The following is a 16,500-nucleotide window of genomic DNA, read 5'->3' as shown; positions in this document are numbered from 1 at the left end:
GTGGCTTGGTGATATGTAGTTAAATTTAAGTATCTTCCTACCTTTAAAAGTGTGAGTTAATACTTTAAGATTTTATGCTTATTTTAGATCAATGATTCATAAGAAAAGCATTAAATAGGATGACTTGCATTGATGAAAAGACTGGTAATTATGAGCTTTGTATTTCTAAGATTATGGTCCTAGAGTTCTTTAGGTCATGAATAATTGATTTAGAAATTTTAGATGAATTCAAGGATTGGATTTAAAAGAAATATGATTCAGAATGTATGATGTTTTGTCTCTTTTGTTCTTAGGACATTTTCATTCCATCGCCAAGTTTGGAGGAACGATCAAATGATGGGAAGAAAGGTGGAGATTTGCATAGTTCATCTTTGACTGTTGAGTGTTCTAAAACTTCAGAGATTGAACCAAAGAATTCTACTGAGGATCTTGGCCTATCTTTGACAGGGGATTCTTGTAAGTTGGTGCTTTCTACAAGTGAGTACAGTCAGTCCCCAAAGATGGAGAGCTTGAGTTCTCACAGGATTGATGAAGATGGAGAAAACACACAGATTGAGGATACTGTACCCATATCTTCAGTTCTCAATTCTAAACTTATTTCTGCTGAAAATGATAATATTCTGATGAATCCAACACAAGATGGCCAAGTACAACTGAATCAGAATGCTGATGAGACAAAGGGGGATGACGTAGAACCCAGAGATGATGTTATTTTACCCACTGGTTGCAGAGGCAGAGAAGAGACTGTAACAGAAGATGTTTGTATTGATCTCACTTGCGATTCAGGGAGTCAGGCAGTTCCTTCTCCAGCTACTCGATCTGAGGCACTCTCTAGTGTGTTAGATCAGGAGGAAGCTATGGAAATTAAAGAACATAATCCAGAGGAGGGGTCTTCCGAGTCTGAGGTGGAAGAAATCCCTGAGACTCCTTGTGAAAGTCAAGGAGAGGAAATGAAAGAAGAAAATATGGAGAGTGTCCCATTACACCTTTCTCTGACTGAAACACAGCCCCAAGGATTGTCTCTTCCAAAGGAAATCCCAAAACAACAATGCAAGGAAGCTATGGAAGTTGAAACTAGTGTGATTAGTATTGATTCCCCCCAAAAGCTTCCAGAACTTGAGCAAGAATTGGAACATAAGGATCAAGAAGCATGGGAGGAAGCTACTTCAGAAGATTCGAGTGTTGTTATTGTAGACGTGAAGGAACCATCTCCCAGAGTTGATGTTTCTTCTGAACCTTTAGAGGGAGTGGAGAAATGCTCAGATTCCCAGTTGTGGGAGGATGATGCTCCAGAAATAGAACCATGTACTGAGAATAGAGCTGATACTGAGAAAGAAAAGAGTGCTGGATATAAAGATCTGAAATCAGTGACTGCAGAAAAGGAGCCTGTAGAGGCTGACTCTTCACAGCCTCCCTTGACTTTAGTGAGAGTAGGTGATACTCCAAAGCCTGACCAGCAGATGCAGCAGGTCCAGCTTCAAAAGAAAACAGATAACTCATTAACAGAAGACTCAAAAATGGCTAATACAAAGCAGCTGGGCTCAAGTGAAGAGGCTCAACAGCTGGAGAAGGCCTCTGCCCACACCTCACAAAGCTTCTGTGAAAGCTCTAGTGGTGAGTGATTATAAATTGTTTTGTGTCTCCAGCCAAATTACACTTTGGAATGGAAGGTAGAAGAGAAGTGCATTCTTATTATGTCAGAGCTGAAAATTAACTTGGATTTATGTTTATGAACAGCCACTAATAATTAGGAAATTTAAAAATTGGGGTTGTATTTTTTTGTAGCTGTAATTTAAAATCCTATGGAATTTGTGGGATCAGAGATTATTTGTAACTCAAGTGTATTCAACACGAATTTTATAAATATTTAGAAATTGTACCAGTTTGGTATTTTTACTGAGGTCTCAACCTTGTTCCAAATTTTTATATTTTGACAGTTGTCTTGAAGTGCAAGGATCTTTTTTGATTACATAGTAAAATCATATTCAGAACTCTGTTAATGAGTACGTTATTACTGGTTGCTTTTTATATAAGGGCATTAAGTTTTTAAATTTGGTTCAGCATATATATACATCTTAAACAAACTGGAAAAGATACTAATTTGTGGTCTTTTTTCTATGAGATCTGGAATGAGAATATAGATTACTTTCTGAAATATTTGTAGAATATTATATATGACATTAGCTGAAAAGAATTCAAACTTTCTAAACGCCTAGAGTTAGTATAATTTAATAATAAAATAAACTCCAAAAACAAAAAAATTAAAACAAAACACTAACTTAAGAAAAAGAAGCTTCTAGAGGTATGGAAATGGGAAACAGTATTTGGGCAACATCATAAATTTTAGTATAGGTGATTATACCTTTTGGTGTTCCAGGAACAGTCCCAGTTTATACTCTTGTCTAGGTGTGATTATTGGTAGTACTTTTTTTTTTTGCTCTCAAAATTACCTCTATTCATTAGGTTTTATATTCAGGATTTTTTTTTTTTCTTCAGAACAAGAAATGTTACAGCTGAAAAGTAGGTTGGGGTTACTCGGTTCAGTCTCTTCCTAAAGGCATGTATGTGGGTAGTTACTGATTGAGATAAGATAAGAACTTAGGTCACCTGATTCCCAGTGCTATGCTTCCTCCTTTTGCAATACTATAATAACATTTCTGTGATACTGGCGAGTTATAGTAAAGAGCTGAGTCTACGGCCATGATGCCCTGAACAAGCTCGAACCCATCTGATCTCGGAAGCTAAGCAGGGTCGGGCCTGGTTAGTACTTGGATAAGAGACCACCTAGGAATACTGGGTGCTATAGGCATTAAAAAAAAAAAAAAAAAAAAAAAAAACTGGCTCACCTAATATTTGGTATTATTGAATATTTTTGTAATTTCATTACATTTAAATACTGTTACTGACCTAGGCTAAGAAAGTATCAGGGCCTGTAGTTTGATTACTTAGGAATACTTTTTAATTATCTTAGCAATTGTAGCTTCTAAAACATTGAGTTATTCTATTATGCTAATAGTATTCTCCATGAATTCTTGTTTACACTATTAGTGGGCAGAGCCAGCTCTTTTTATAATAGACATTGTCATAGTAAAACTTATTTTACTAATATTTATCTAGATTATTGAAAATAGTTAAATTTTGCTTACTTCAAGAGTTTAGTTCTCCAGCAAACAACTAAAAGCAGTGAAGACAGTGGTTGGACTAGTCTAAAGTAAATCATTCAAAGATCATTGCTAGAACAAAAAGTTAGTCTCTACTTCAGATATAGTTGTCTAGTTGCTAAACCTCAAGAGAGACTAATTTAAATGAGAGCAAGTTAAAAAGTTAGTGGTTCTTCAGTCAGGAAAGACAGAATGAAAAGAACAAATTGGTCGATTCCCAGGTTCACTAGATTTCTGTATGTTAAAGTTAGAAGGGTACTTCTGTTGTTTTTTGTTAGAAGCTTTTACCAATTAAAAAAAGATACATGTTTAATTGTGAAAAACGTTCAAATAATACCTGAAAGGAAAGAGGGGGAAGGGAGAGAGAAGAGTGGGCCCGGGGAGAGAGAGCAGGGGGAGAAACGGAGAGGCATTTAAACTGATTCTCTATTTATAGATAAGTTGTCACTGTTATAGTTTGGAGACCTTTTCAGACATGTCTATGAAGACCTCCTCCCGAGATTTGAAAAAAGCAAATTTAGAAAGATGGTACTTGGAAGCCCAGCCTTACTCAATATAGAATAAATTTATGATGGGTTGATGATTTGAAAAATCCTAAGTTTAGTAAGTCTTTACTTAAATCCACAAATGGTAGTCTATACTAGGTTAATAATGATTAGTGAAGCTAGATATGTCTTGTGCTCTAGCTCAGCTAATCTTTGTTGGCTTCCTTTCTAGAATGTCATCCTAATTGGTTGTCAATGTCTGAGACAGACTCAGGGTAGAATGTTAATACATGGTGTCATCCAGTATAGAGTTTTGATATATTAAATGGCTCTTAATCAGTTGTAAGGAGTGACAAGGTCTTCTCTTGAGAACAGAAGGAGAAAAGATGGGCTTCAGATTGTTAACAGAAAGCTAGACGTCAGAGAGACCTTACTGACATTAAAGGTTTTCAGTTTTGTTTTGGACTAGTGAAGTCCTTATTAATAAGGACAAACTCCCCACTCAGGTGGTTTGACAATTGATATTAAAATTTTTTTTTTTATCGTATTTTTCTTAATGGGTTGGTATGCTGGCATACTTTAGGATAGGCCATGATAATCTGGGAAAGCAGGAAGAGACTTGATAATTTAAAATGACGTAGGCATGCTAAATCTTATAGAATTGAATATGTGGAAAATTCCAGTAAATTTAAGAGGGTAAAATTATTTTGCAGGATTCGATGATAATTTGATTAGATTTTAATTGTGTCAAATGAGTGAACAAAAGCAGAGGAATGGGAAAGCATTCGGAGGACATTAAATAGAGGCTTTATGAACATAATTAAAGAAAGACTAGAAATATAGGCTGCTACTAGTTAATTGAATGCTGCCTAAAGAGGAATTTTATCTTTTAGTGGAAACCTCGAAGTTTTTAACGAAGAGCTAATGTGTTCAAAGTCATGTTTTATAGGAAGATTATTTTGGTTGCAGTGTGCAGAAAGAAATGGGGGTGGGGGAAAAGGGAAGAGACTTAAGCAGAGAAAGTAATTGATAGACTGTTAACAATAATCCAACAAGGAGACATTGAAGATAAGATATAGTGTTAATGCTTCCTGTAAAAGACTCAAGTTTTCCGTTAGGTCATAGTGATAAATTGGATAAGTGGTGTAAAATAACTTTTTGTAACTTTTATCTAATACTGTGCAAAAGAAACAGGGAAATCATTTTAAGTAATTTTTAAATACATATTACATTTGCATATTTATGGTTTGTCAGATAGAGGTATATACTTAAAGATTTCATACAGATTTTCAAAAGTCTGCATAGTCAATCATAATATGAGGTATGGTTCCTGTCAAGAGAGCACTGGAGTACAGGTGATTTGTTCCAGGAATGAAACTCTTTAAAATACATCTTTGTAATATATGATGCTTTTTGAGATGTTTTTGGTTTTTAATTTCTTTATCTCTTCTAAATTCTTTATTAACCTCAAGGACTTGTTTTTTAAGGAGCTACCAGAGACTAAATTTATCTACTGACCTCCCTTTTTCTGTATCTGTTCTAATTCTTTGCCTTTTAGATGTCATGTTGAAATTCTCCACTCATATTCTTTACAGTTCCTTTAGCTTATATATTACTTTTCATCCTTTATTTCTAAAGTCCATTTCACTTCTCATTTCATCCTTTCAGGTTACTAATTCATTTTTTTTATACGTAGATGTGTTGTAGCTGCCAGCCCTCAAAAGACACACGGACCACCAGAACTCAGTGAGTTATAGGAAACACACTCTTTATTCAGCCAGTTGGGTCTGCCAGGGGTACCAGACCCCAAATTAAGCAGCCCGGAAATGTAGAGGTACAGGGTTTTTAAGCCCCAAATCCCTTCTTCATTCTGTCTAAACACAAAGGTCTATTTTTCTTCTGTTCACTACCTGTCAACTCACAGGTCAGGTGTGTAAGCGGGATTACAGAAGCAGAAAGCTTGTTTAGAATGTTATGTTCCTATAATCAAAGGCCTATGTTCCCATAGTGATAGTAAAATAGTAATTTCTAGTAAGAGTCATTTTTTTCAGCCACTACAGATGTAAGATGTGTTTTGTTTGTGATTTTGAAGAACAAAACAGTATCAAAGGGCTTGATATTAAAGATAACAAAGCAGATAAACAGAGACTCATGGGCATGTATAACAGACCAGGGGGTGGGAGGGGGAGGTAGATGAGGTAAAAGGGGTCAAATATGTAGTTACAGAAAGAAATCTAACTGTGGGCATATTTTTAAATACCTTGATGTTGAATTATACACCTGAAATTTACTGGGTTTCGTTAACCAATGTCACCATAATAAAAATAAATAAGTAAAAAAAATAAAGATGACAAAGGACAGAAGTGGCGTGGGAAAGATGAAAGAAGGAAAATGTGGTATGTAATACAGAATACATTTGGTCTTCTGGATTCTGCCACTGAGCTTTCTAAAACCCTTGTAATTTTCTAAGTGAAGACTATCTTTTGTTATTCAGAACAACCCCTTTCAATCACACCTGGGTTTATGCTAATAGAGTCATTTACGATGGGATCTTTACATAGCCTCAGGATAGGGCTGTTCACTTCGAGGGCTGGAACTTTTAACCCTACCAATTGACCTCCTGGAAGGGGAGGGGCCAGAGATTTAAGCTATATAAAATTCTTGAACAAGATTAATAAATGAGCCGGGATGGTATCTCACACTAATTCCATAGAAACGCAATCTTGTACAGTCAACCCTCTGGACCTCACTCTCTGTACTGCTTCATCTGGCTGTTCATCTGTGTCCTTTATAACAAACTGTTAAACGTAAGTAAATGTTTCTGAGTACCCTGAGTGGCACTAGTAAATTAATTGAACCTGAGGAGTAGGACACGTGAACCTATCATGTATAGCCAGGTAGTCAGGAGCACAGGTAACAACTTGGACTTACTAGTGACATCTGAAATGCGGGCAGTCTTATGGGGCTGAGCCTTTAACTTGAGGGATCTGATGTTATTTCTAGGTAGAGAGTATCAGAGTTGAGTTAAATTTGTAGGACGCCCAGTCAGTGTCCTAAGAGTTAGAGAATTGCTCGGTGGTGTTGGAAAACACCTTAGGCAAACTATTTTTACAAGTAATGAGTGGCTGAGTATGACAGATTAGTTATTTTGAGTCATCTTAGGAAAATAAGTACAATTTTTCATATGTTAGGTTTAAGGTGAGCAGCCTGGCATAGTTTTTTTTTCTCCCGAATTTAGTCATTTTACTAAAAGATGAAACAACTAGGAAATCAGAAAATGTGATGTTGGCAGTTTGCTAATTTTGTTTAGCAAAAATTTGGAACTGAGACCTAGTTAAAAAGTAATGTTCAAAACCTTTGTGGCTGAAAACTTTTCTGAAAAAAGGTTTATTGAGCCATATGCTAGTCAGAAAAAGGACCAGGTCCTGGGATATACCGTCTAAACTACCAGCCATAGGGCTAGATGGAGAACATGTTTACAGTCTTGGACAGGGCTCTTTTATACAGTGGACTTAGGAAGGAAAGATGTAAGTTATTTTGAATTTACATTGGCTATAGATTGGACAGGAAAAGGAGGAGAGGGAAGTTCTAGGATAAGAGCATAGTCCATAAGGAAGAAATATCTGCCGTTTTTGGATTGTTTGTGGGCAACATAAGCATAAGCAGAATGCAGTGGCATCTGGTGGTAGCAGCCTGGAAGTTGATTAAAAGTTTTAACACACATTCTGGAATGTGAGCAGTTGTTGGGTTTGGCCTGAGGCTATGTTAACTCATTAACCTCTTACCTTTTTCCTACCCTACAGTCTGGTTTAATTTAGGACATCTCAGAATTTTTCTCTTGTCAGTAAAATTTTGTGTTTTGACAAATGTTTTATGTTTATCTTAGTTTAATAGTGACTAACCAAAATGCGTCTACTGGGAATGCTCCTATATGTGTGAGGTTTACCATTGTGCAGAGATTTAGATGTGAACATTACTACTGAGAATGCTGGTCAGTGCTGCTGAACTATGAAACCCATAGATTTCTATGTTAGGACCAATGAGTATTTTGAAGTACTGTGACCCATGAGATCCTTTGTAACCTTTTCTAGTATATTGTAAATTATAAGTATTACCATCAGATTTCAATCTGGAGGATCCTATAGATTGTTAAAGCTTATAAATAAACTTGAGTTAGCATTACACAAAATTAAAATGTCTAGACTTCAAACTACCCAAATTTGTTTCACTGAGTATTCCCAAATGGACTGTCTTGGAGCTCAGATGTTTTCATATTCCTTTTGACCCCATGTTCCTTAGAGTCTCCCAAAACTTTGGGCTTTCCTCTATTTGCCTGTCCACTAGTTGTCTACTTTGTGTCAGCCCTGCAGGCGATAGCTGAAAAGAGCACAGAAAACAGTAGGAAATTGGTTGGGGGCTTTGAGAGCAAAGGAAAAGAATAATTTAGCGGGTTGCCTCACTTGTTTTTTAAATACTTCTCTTTTGATCTCCTTGTTTATCTTTTTTTTTTTTTCCTCCAGAAACTCCATTTCATTTCACTTTGCCTAAAGAAGGTGACATTATCCCACCATTGACTGGCGCAACTCCACCTCTTATTGGGCACCTAAAATTGGAGCCCAGGAGACACAGTACTCCTATTGGTAAGTGATTAAAATGTAATGCTATTTAAAGCAGAATTTCTGAGATATACTTTTTATGCAAGTGATTTCTTTTAGATCTGAGGGATTGGGCCTGCCTCATTAGGATTATTTTTGTCTTAGGAAGTACTAAAGCTGTGATGTCTGATTCCATGAGTTTGAGTTTACTCCCAGAGGATATTGAGTGATGATGAAAGGAAAGAGTAGAAGGAAGGAAGAAAAAAATTGTAAGGATTTTATTCTGTTACTTGCAAGGCAGTAGAGTCTGAGTGCTGAGCAATGATAAAGAGCTGTCATAAGGAAGGGACAGGGAAGTAGGTTAGAAGTACTATTTATTTATTCAGTACCCTGACTGATCAGTTTGCTGCTTGACAGGGCAAGAAAACTTAGATCCTCCTTCCCCGAAGCAGCCAGTCGTCTTCTACATTAACCTGTTTGTTTTCTCTAGTCAGTGCTGGGAGGTAACAGTCATGCCGTCTGGAGTTTCCTGCTACCTATGCCTGATGCTGGCAGATGTGGGTTGGCTGAGGGCTCATGCAGCATCCTTTGTCCAGATGCAGAAGTGGAACTGAATCCTGTTGCTCCTCTTAAGACCAGGTGTCAATACTAGTGCGTAGTTGTTGATACTTGTGACAGGATCTATCCTAGGAACCCCTTTCAACCCTGCAGAGCTGTGGAGCCAAACAGGCAAATTGATAACCTTGAGTTATTTTTCTTCATCTTTGTATTTTAGTGTTCTTTCTTTCTTCCTCCTGCTTCTCTTCTTTCAGATATTAGCAACTATCCAGAAGGCACCGCAGCAGCCAGTGACGTCATGTCTGAGAGCATGGTGGAGACCAATGATCCCATACTTGGGAATGAAAAAGGAGATTCTGGGACTGTCCCAGAAATGGATGATAAATTGTGTCTGAGAATGAAACTGGTCAGTCCTGAGACTGAGGCGAGTGAAGAGTCTTTGCAGTTTAGTCTGGAAAGTAAGTTTTATGTTAGTCTTGGGTAATTAGTAGCTCCAGATCATCTGAGAAGTATTGATTATCTTCTAGTTATTATGATTGATACTTTTTGAATGTATTTGTAAAGTCTTATTTTCATATATTTAATTCTTTGTTTTTGGCCAGTCACTGTCATGTTACTCAAGATACTCCATTTTATAATCTCTATAGTTCCGATTGTATTTCTGTCTTAAACCTGTGTTGATATTAATAATTGGTGTCCATATTCAGCAACAGTTCAGAAAGGGATAGAAAATTTAGGATTGTAGATTCACATTCTAGGTTTATGTTGACTATTTCCCACATTAATTGCAAGTTGTTTGGTATGGCTAGAATACAGAGAAGTTACAGGGGAGTGGGCTACAAAGTAAGGACTAGATTATAAAAAGCCTTTGACATCATGCTAAGAAGTTGAAAAATTTTAGGCAAGGGAGTAATATCAGATTTGCTTTTTAAAAAGGATCATTTGAGTATTTGAAAACTTGTGCTTTTGTGCATCATTTCTTGCCTTGCCCATTTTCTGTTCTTCTGCCTGGCAAACTCAGTCTTTAACCAGGAAGTGGGGTCATTAGTGTGGGGGTGGAGATGAGGGGATGAATTTGAGAAGTGAATAGTGTATTAGAAATAACTTTAGGACCAGTTGACTCTAGAGGGTAAGAGGGAGGAAAAATATAGAGTGACTCTGCATTTATGTTCAGTTTTCATGATAGCACTCTGCAGTAGATATATTTATTAACATTTTATTGATGAGAAAACCGAGACTAAGGGAGATTTTTAAGTTATATATCTAAGGTCACAATAGTTAGTAGAAGTAGAGCTGGAGTTTGAATCATAGCGACTCCAAAGCTTATAATTTTTTTTACTAAGTAGTTTATAAACTCTGTTTAATAAAGTTAGAAGAGGAAGAATTCTTAAAAGAGATTGTAAAAGAATATTCAAAAAAACTAGGAGAGTATAAAGCCATGGAAGGCTATGGGAGAGTTACAAAAAGATAACAATGTCAGATGCAGAAGTGAGCTGTCTAGAAAGCTATGTCCGAAACTCTATATTGAGTTTGGCAGTTAGGATCTATTTGGTGACTCTAGCAAGAACTAGTTCATAGGTGAGACCTATGTTGAAGGTGATTGAGGAATGATGGGGAGAAGAGGCAGCAAATATATTCTACTTTTGAGAAGTATAAGTACAAAATATCCCAAGCTAAAGGGAAATGCAGTATTGAAGGAGATTTTTCATTTTTAAACTGAGAGAGTCCTAAGCAGGTTTGTAGACTGAAAGGAAATCTAAAGAGAGATGGGTTAAAAATGAGGGAATAGGGGAAATAGTTGATAGATTAGGGCCCTGAGGGAGTTGAGAAGGGAAACTTTCAAAGACCACAGATAGAGTGGGTAGACTTGAATAAGAGGGACTTCATATTCTCTGAGAACAAAGAAAATAAATTTGAGCTGTTATATTTTGAGTTCTTATTATATGCCAGGCATTTTACAGGTACAGCTCATTAAATCTCCTAACGAACTTGAGAACTTTTGTATTTTTGTGAAGATCTCATTATTGTCATTTTACAGATGAGGAAACTGAGGCACAGGAAGGTTGAACTCCTTTCCTAGAGTGAGTTATACAGCTAGTAAATGTAGTAGCCTGAATTCAGAGTATTCCCAAGAACCAGAAGTCCAGTTCCAAATTACAATGCTGTTCTGCTTCCAGGTGCTTATTGATTTGAATCTTAGAACCTCAGTAGAAATTAAAGTAGTAAGGATTTCTATTCTTATCATCATCTCTGAAATTAAATAGGGTTTATCAAGAGAGTATGTGGTAGCCTTGAATCTTTAGATTCAAAATTACAATTGGGAACACCTTAAATGGAGATAGGTGTTAAAGATGACCCTGTCAGTAAATATTACTGCTTTTTCTGACAAAATAGGAGCAAAGATCAGGCACTATACTCAAAATTTTACTCATCGCATCCTCACAACAAACCTATGAGGTTAGTCCTGTCTCATCTTACAGATGAGGAAGCTGACTCAAAAAACTGAGTTTACTCCTAGGTCAGACGACTAAATGCTGGGGTCAGAGCCTGAGCCAGGTTTCTGTCTCAGAGCCAGGACTCTGACCACTAAATCTCAGCTGCCTCCTTTATGGGCTATTGAGATTATGTTGGATCATGAGAATTTTAGAAATGTTTAAAAATATTTGCTATTTTCTCTAAGGCTGGAATAAATTGTGAATAAATTTTGATCCCTTGACATTTCTGACATTGCTTTGAGAATATGGGATTCTTCTCAGAATCACCCTTAATTCTTTCTTGAAAGTGTGTTTTGTTTTACAGTTATGTCTCCAAAGCACTCAAGGAGAAGCTGAGTATCTTCTATCTGTGGGTTCTCATAACACTGCATATTATTGAAAATTTGTGCATCAGCCTAAGACATTTTCATACATAACTTATTTTATTAAAGTTTTTTGTTTGATTTATTTTTTAATTTTAATTTTATATATTTTACTACATAATTTTTTAGTTCTCATGAGAAGAGAGATTAATTGAGATTCAGAAGTTTCATTTTCATTTGTAAAAGTTACTGCTTTGTAATTTCTTGTATTTCTGGACAAACTGATTAGTCTTCTGTAGAAAGTTTGAAAGAAAATTGGTGAAAGTAAGAAAAAACTTGCATCATTAAATTGTAAGAAATTCTTTTACATTCACTTATTCTTACCCATTTCTTTTTGTTATTTATTGCAAACAGTAGTGGAGCTGGATTTTAGGTGTGATATTAACTGAATTGTTTCTCTTTCTCTCCTTGCTTTTGTTTTTGTTCAGAACCTGCAATTGGTGATAGAAAAAAGGGATCTACTGCTGTTGCTGAGGCTGTTACCAGGTAACCAGAGCTCGTTGCTATTTAGAGGAGTTTAATATACAAAGCCAGTGGTAGTGAGGGGAAGGTGATTTATAAAGCAAGGGAAAAACTTAAAATGAAACTCCAGCAGAAAGGATTTAACCATGTGCTGAATCTAACAGTAGACTTTCTTGTTAATACTTTAAATCTGATAAACAAAGCTTTTGCTATACTTAGAACTAAGATATTTAAAGGTGTTTCCCTTTCTTTTTTATTCATGTGGGAGTAGCCCTTTTTTTCTTTTTCTGTTGGTGAGACAGATTGTTATTGCTTTTGTAAAGAAATGGAGGGTTAAAGGAGAGATTGCCTTAGACCTTGTTCCTTTTGAGATCCCCTACTTAGTCATAGCCTCAAGCCATTTTCTCTTCTGCCTGTCATATTAACTCCACTGTATGGAACTGTTATTTTTGCTTTGTCATGAATGTTGTAATGCTTTGAGGATGAATATGACCCCATCCTGAGGCTGTGGTGGTAAGCTTTGCCATCTGGTGGCTGTGAGAGTAGAATTGTTTTATTAGTTTCTGACATGAGTCATCCAGCATGAAAATACTAGCAGCAGTTGGTGAAATACAGGTGAGGATTTTTAAATCAGGCTAGACAGGTACTGTAAATAAGTAAAGCAGGGCAGTATAACGAGGCCAACTGAATGTGTCCCCATTTAAAAAGGGGGATAGTCTCTGTGCAACTGCAGCCTATCGTTACCGTGCAGGAGTGCAAACTTGTTGTAAAATTTCTGATTTTTAAAGAGAAATCTGGATTTTTAAAAATAAAATTTCCTGGCCCTCCCCCCCCCCCCCAGTTTCTGGCCCCTTCTCTAAATCCTTTGATCTTTACTTAGCTATATCTTAGATTAGTTGTTCTCTGGGCTCTTACATATTTAATCTGAAAGATAATTACCTAAGGGTCCTTACTCAGTTGAAGACTACTGATATGTAGTCTTAAAAGTTGAAGAAAATGGAGTTTACACTTGATCTCTTTGGTTTTAACAGAATTGTATACTAGATACAAATTATTAGTTTGTACATGTACCCATTAAGAGGGAACAGAATATGTTGCTGAAGTTTCCCAAACTCCTTGGGCAGAATGTAGGGATGGAAAAATAAGGAAAATACTTGAGGTAAAGGATTAGATTAGTGGATCACAGAATGAGATGAAATTCATTGATATTGTTGTGAAGCAAACTTTGCATATGAGAATCTAGATTTTAAAAGTCTATTTACTTTACCATTGGGTTCACATAAGAAATCTAAAGTAAGCTCCGTTAGCATATTTTAAATGTTCATTGCTGCTTCTGCATTTAGGTGAAGCAGTGCCACTCTGTTTTTAAACAAAGTGTCATCTATAACTGGGCTCTATTCAGATTACTTGCTGTCAGCTTTCTTAACATTTCATTATTCAAGGTTTCAAGCATATATAAAAGAGAGAATAGTATAATGAACCACCATGTAGTCCTTACCCACTGTCAGAAATTATTAACTCATGGCTAGTCTTGTTTATACTTCTAGCACTCTCTTCCCCACTGGATTATTTTGAAGCTAATTCCAGCATTATACCATTTTATCTGTAGATATTTCAGTGCTATCTCTAAAAGATAAGAATTCCTTTTTTGAACTTAACCACAGTACGATTATCATGCTTTTAAAATTGTCAATGATTTCTTAATGTCATCAAATATTCAGTGTTCAGGTTTCTCGATTGCTTTATTTTGTTTCGGTTTGTTTGAATCAGGGTTCAAAGAAGGTGCACACGTTGCATTTGATTGAAAAGTCTCTTAATTTAAATCTCATAATCTATACAGAACCTGCCACCCCCTTTTTTTCTTCTAGCAGTTTATTTGCTAATTGTGTCTTTATGGTATTTAATGTCCTCTGTCCACTGTATTTCCTGTGAATCTTCTTCCTTGAGAGCTTTTAATTATGCTAATTTGAAACAGGTACTGTATGAGGAATTTGCATTTTTTATAAGGCAGTTTGGAGTTTGGGATGCAGAAAAGGGATTTTATTCTCTCTGTGACTAAAAGGATAATCTCCAGAGGTACTTTTCTTTTTAAAACTAACACAGTATGTTGCTTTAATTTATTATCTTAGTCCCCAGAAGACTATGTCTTTTCTTAGCTGTGTCTGTGAAGCCCGGCAAGAGGATGAGGCTCGAAGTCAGGATACCTGCTCAGCATCCATTAAGTGAGCATTGTTTTCATAGCATCTTTTGGTCTATATTGATTCATAAAATGGTTGGTACCAAAATCTAGATATAGTCCTACTATTTTGTGAACTTCAGCTTAATTTTTTATATGCGGAACTGTGACATATTCTAGATTAGATTTATAAATGAGATGTCATGAGAAGTTTTATTAAATATTTTATAGATACAGAATTTTGTCTTTATCTCCTAATTCTATTGGTTTGAAATGATTCATAAAATGATTTCATAAATTTATGAAAATATATCATTCTATATTTCTAAGATTTATTCCCTTCTTCTTAGTTTTGGAATGGAACTGTTTATTTTTAACAGACTTTTCTTCCCCTTTATTTTCCCATTGGACAAAACTGAGATATGCTCAGCATCCCAATTTAAAGATTGTCAGACTTGATGGAATTAAGAGTGTCCTATAATTTTTTAACTCTATAATTTCTTAGAATAGCTCGGAAGCAGAAAAAAATTTTTGAGTTACAAAGTAGTATTTCTTCTCTAAAGTGTATCTTGTTTGGAATATATGAGTCTTATATTTAGTATAGGGAAAGACATATTAGCAATGGAAGTAAGCTTTCATTTGCATTATGAGGTGGTATCTGCCATCTCTAGAATTTAGTGATTTTGTAACTAGAGAATATGATATTTTCTTTGTCAGCAGATATCTGATACTGTTATTTGCAGCACAATTTGTGTTGATAGAAATATTTAGAAGACACATTCAATGCTTTTAGTGGGAATTTGGATTATTAAATGTGAGCTTATTGATATTCTTGGGAATCACATAGCCCAGATTATATCCTCTTATGTATCAGGAAGCTTTTTGGATAAAATTCCACTTCTTATGATTCCAAAAATGGTTTGTATGGTAATGGTCCAGCAATTTCTAAATTTACCAATGGCATTGTGTTGCCTGCCTATTTTATTAGACTATCTTAAAATAGAGGGGCCAAGATGCTGATAATTTTGTTTAGCTTTGGTAGAATGAGGGCCTGAGAATCCAGCTGGATTTGACTTCAATTGCTGCATCGGCAGATCTACACTCAGAATGGTTAGAAGTTTATTAAATATGGAGATTTATTCATCTCTGTTTCACTCTGGGTTAATTTTGTCCACGTTTTTTCTGCTAAAAGTTTCTTTCTTAGCATCAATTTCTAAATCTGGCATATAGTGACCAGTGTAGAATTGTGTGGCTAGAACTAATGAAGAAAGAAAGGTGTGTTCCTTATTACAATATATTAGATTTCTCTTGTCTTCTAAAGCTCTTTTATGGTACCAAAGGTTTCTTCTTTATTGTTTCTTGGGACATTAACATACATCTTCATTGTAGATATTTCTTGGTTGCTTAATGAACTTGGTAGGAGTTGCACTTTCTACAGTATGTGTTGCAATTAAGGTGTTTTTTTTTTTTTAACCTGCTGTTCTTTGTTGATCTTAATCAGCAAATCTTGCTAACCAAAACTCTATGTTTGTGCTTATACACACATACATACATACATTCATACATACGTACATATGTGCGTGGGTATATATATAAAATATAAACCTGGGGAGAACTGACTGATTTTAACGGCTGCTAACATGAGAATGATAAATACCAAAATCTTGATATTTCATAGCAATCTGCAAAATATTGCCGATATTGCAGTGAGACACCTTCAGCCTTTAGAAGGAGAGGAATTGTTCTCATTAACCCTTTAGGGAAGAGAAAGCAACCTAATATTTGCTGATTAAGAATTTAAAAATCCCAAATAAAACAAAGCTTTGCTTTAGAAGTGAAATTCCATCCAAAAGTTCTACCCTAAGTAAACAGCTTCTGAGGTAAAATGTGTAGGCTTATTTAAGCTTGGGGAACAGTGATTATTGAATTTTTGAAATGGTTAATCAAGTCCTGTCCCTTCTAGTTTTTGATTCACTTTCATTGTTGCTTAGCTGTTGGTAAGTTAGAGGTCTTAAAGATTCACACATGAGTATTCTGTTCATAAAGATGAATTGCATTTCCTTAATTGCTTTCTTATGCATCTAGATTTAGCATCTGCTGTATACCTACCACTTTGCTAAGTTATTTTTATATAAGATCACTTATAACCCTCATCAGAGAAAGGTGTTACTCATCTGTCTTTTGGTGATCTTATTCTTTCTTACCT

The 16,500-nt window shown here is 35.6% G+C and overlaps 1 protein-coding gene and 1 pseudogene across 6 annotated transcripts in view; both read left to right on the top strand.

Annotated features, from left to right (window-relative positions):
• The window catches only part of TP53BP1 (tumor protein p53 binding protein 1), a 79,727-nt gene that overhangs the window by 40,209 nt on the left and 23,018 nt on the right, over positions 1-16,500 (top strand). For 4 of the 6 annotated variants that reach the window (XM_016144972.2, XM_016144968.2, XM_016144965.2 and 1 more), the window contains exons 13-17: positions 294-1,614; positions 8,167-8,286; positions 9,054-9,257; positions 12,085-12,142; positions 14,248-14,340. In XM_016144972.2, the coding sequence (XP_016000458.2) occupies positions 294-1,614; positions 8,167-8,286; positions 9,054-9,257; positions 12,085-12,142; positions 14,248-14,340 (1,796 nt within the window). The remainder of the gene's footprint in view (positions 1-293; positions 1,615-8,166; positions 8,287-9,053; positions 9,258-12,084; positions 12,143-14,247; positions 14,341-16,500) is intronic. The other 2 variants (XM_016144971.2, XM_016144969.2) reach the window with 1 other exon arrangement.
• LOC118600698 lies at positions 2,691-2,809 on the top strand (annotated as a pseudogene).

This window comes from Rousettus aegyptiacus, unplaced genomic scaffold, assembly GCF_014176215.1.
Source record: "Rousettus aegyptiacus isolate mRouAeg1 unplaced genomic scaffold, mRouAeg1.p scaffold_m13_p_3, whole genome shotgun sequence".
NCBI classification, from domain to species: domain Eukaryota; kingdom Metazoa; phylum Chordata; class Mammalia; order Chiroptera; family Pteropodidae; genus Rousettus; species Rousettus aegyptiacus.
Note: the sequence above shows the minus strand (reverse complement) of the source record. Positions and strands in the feature narration are given on the sequence as shown.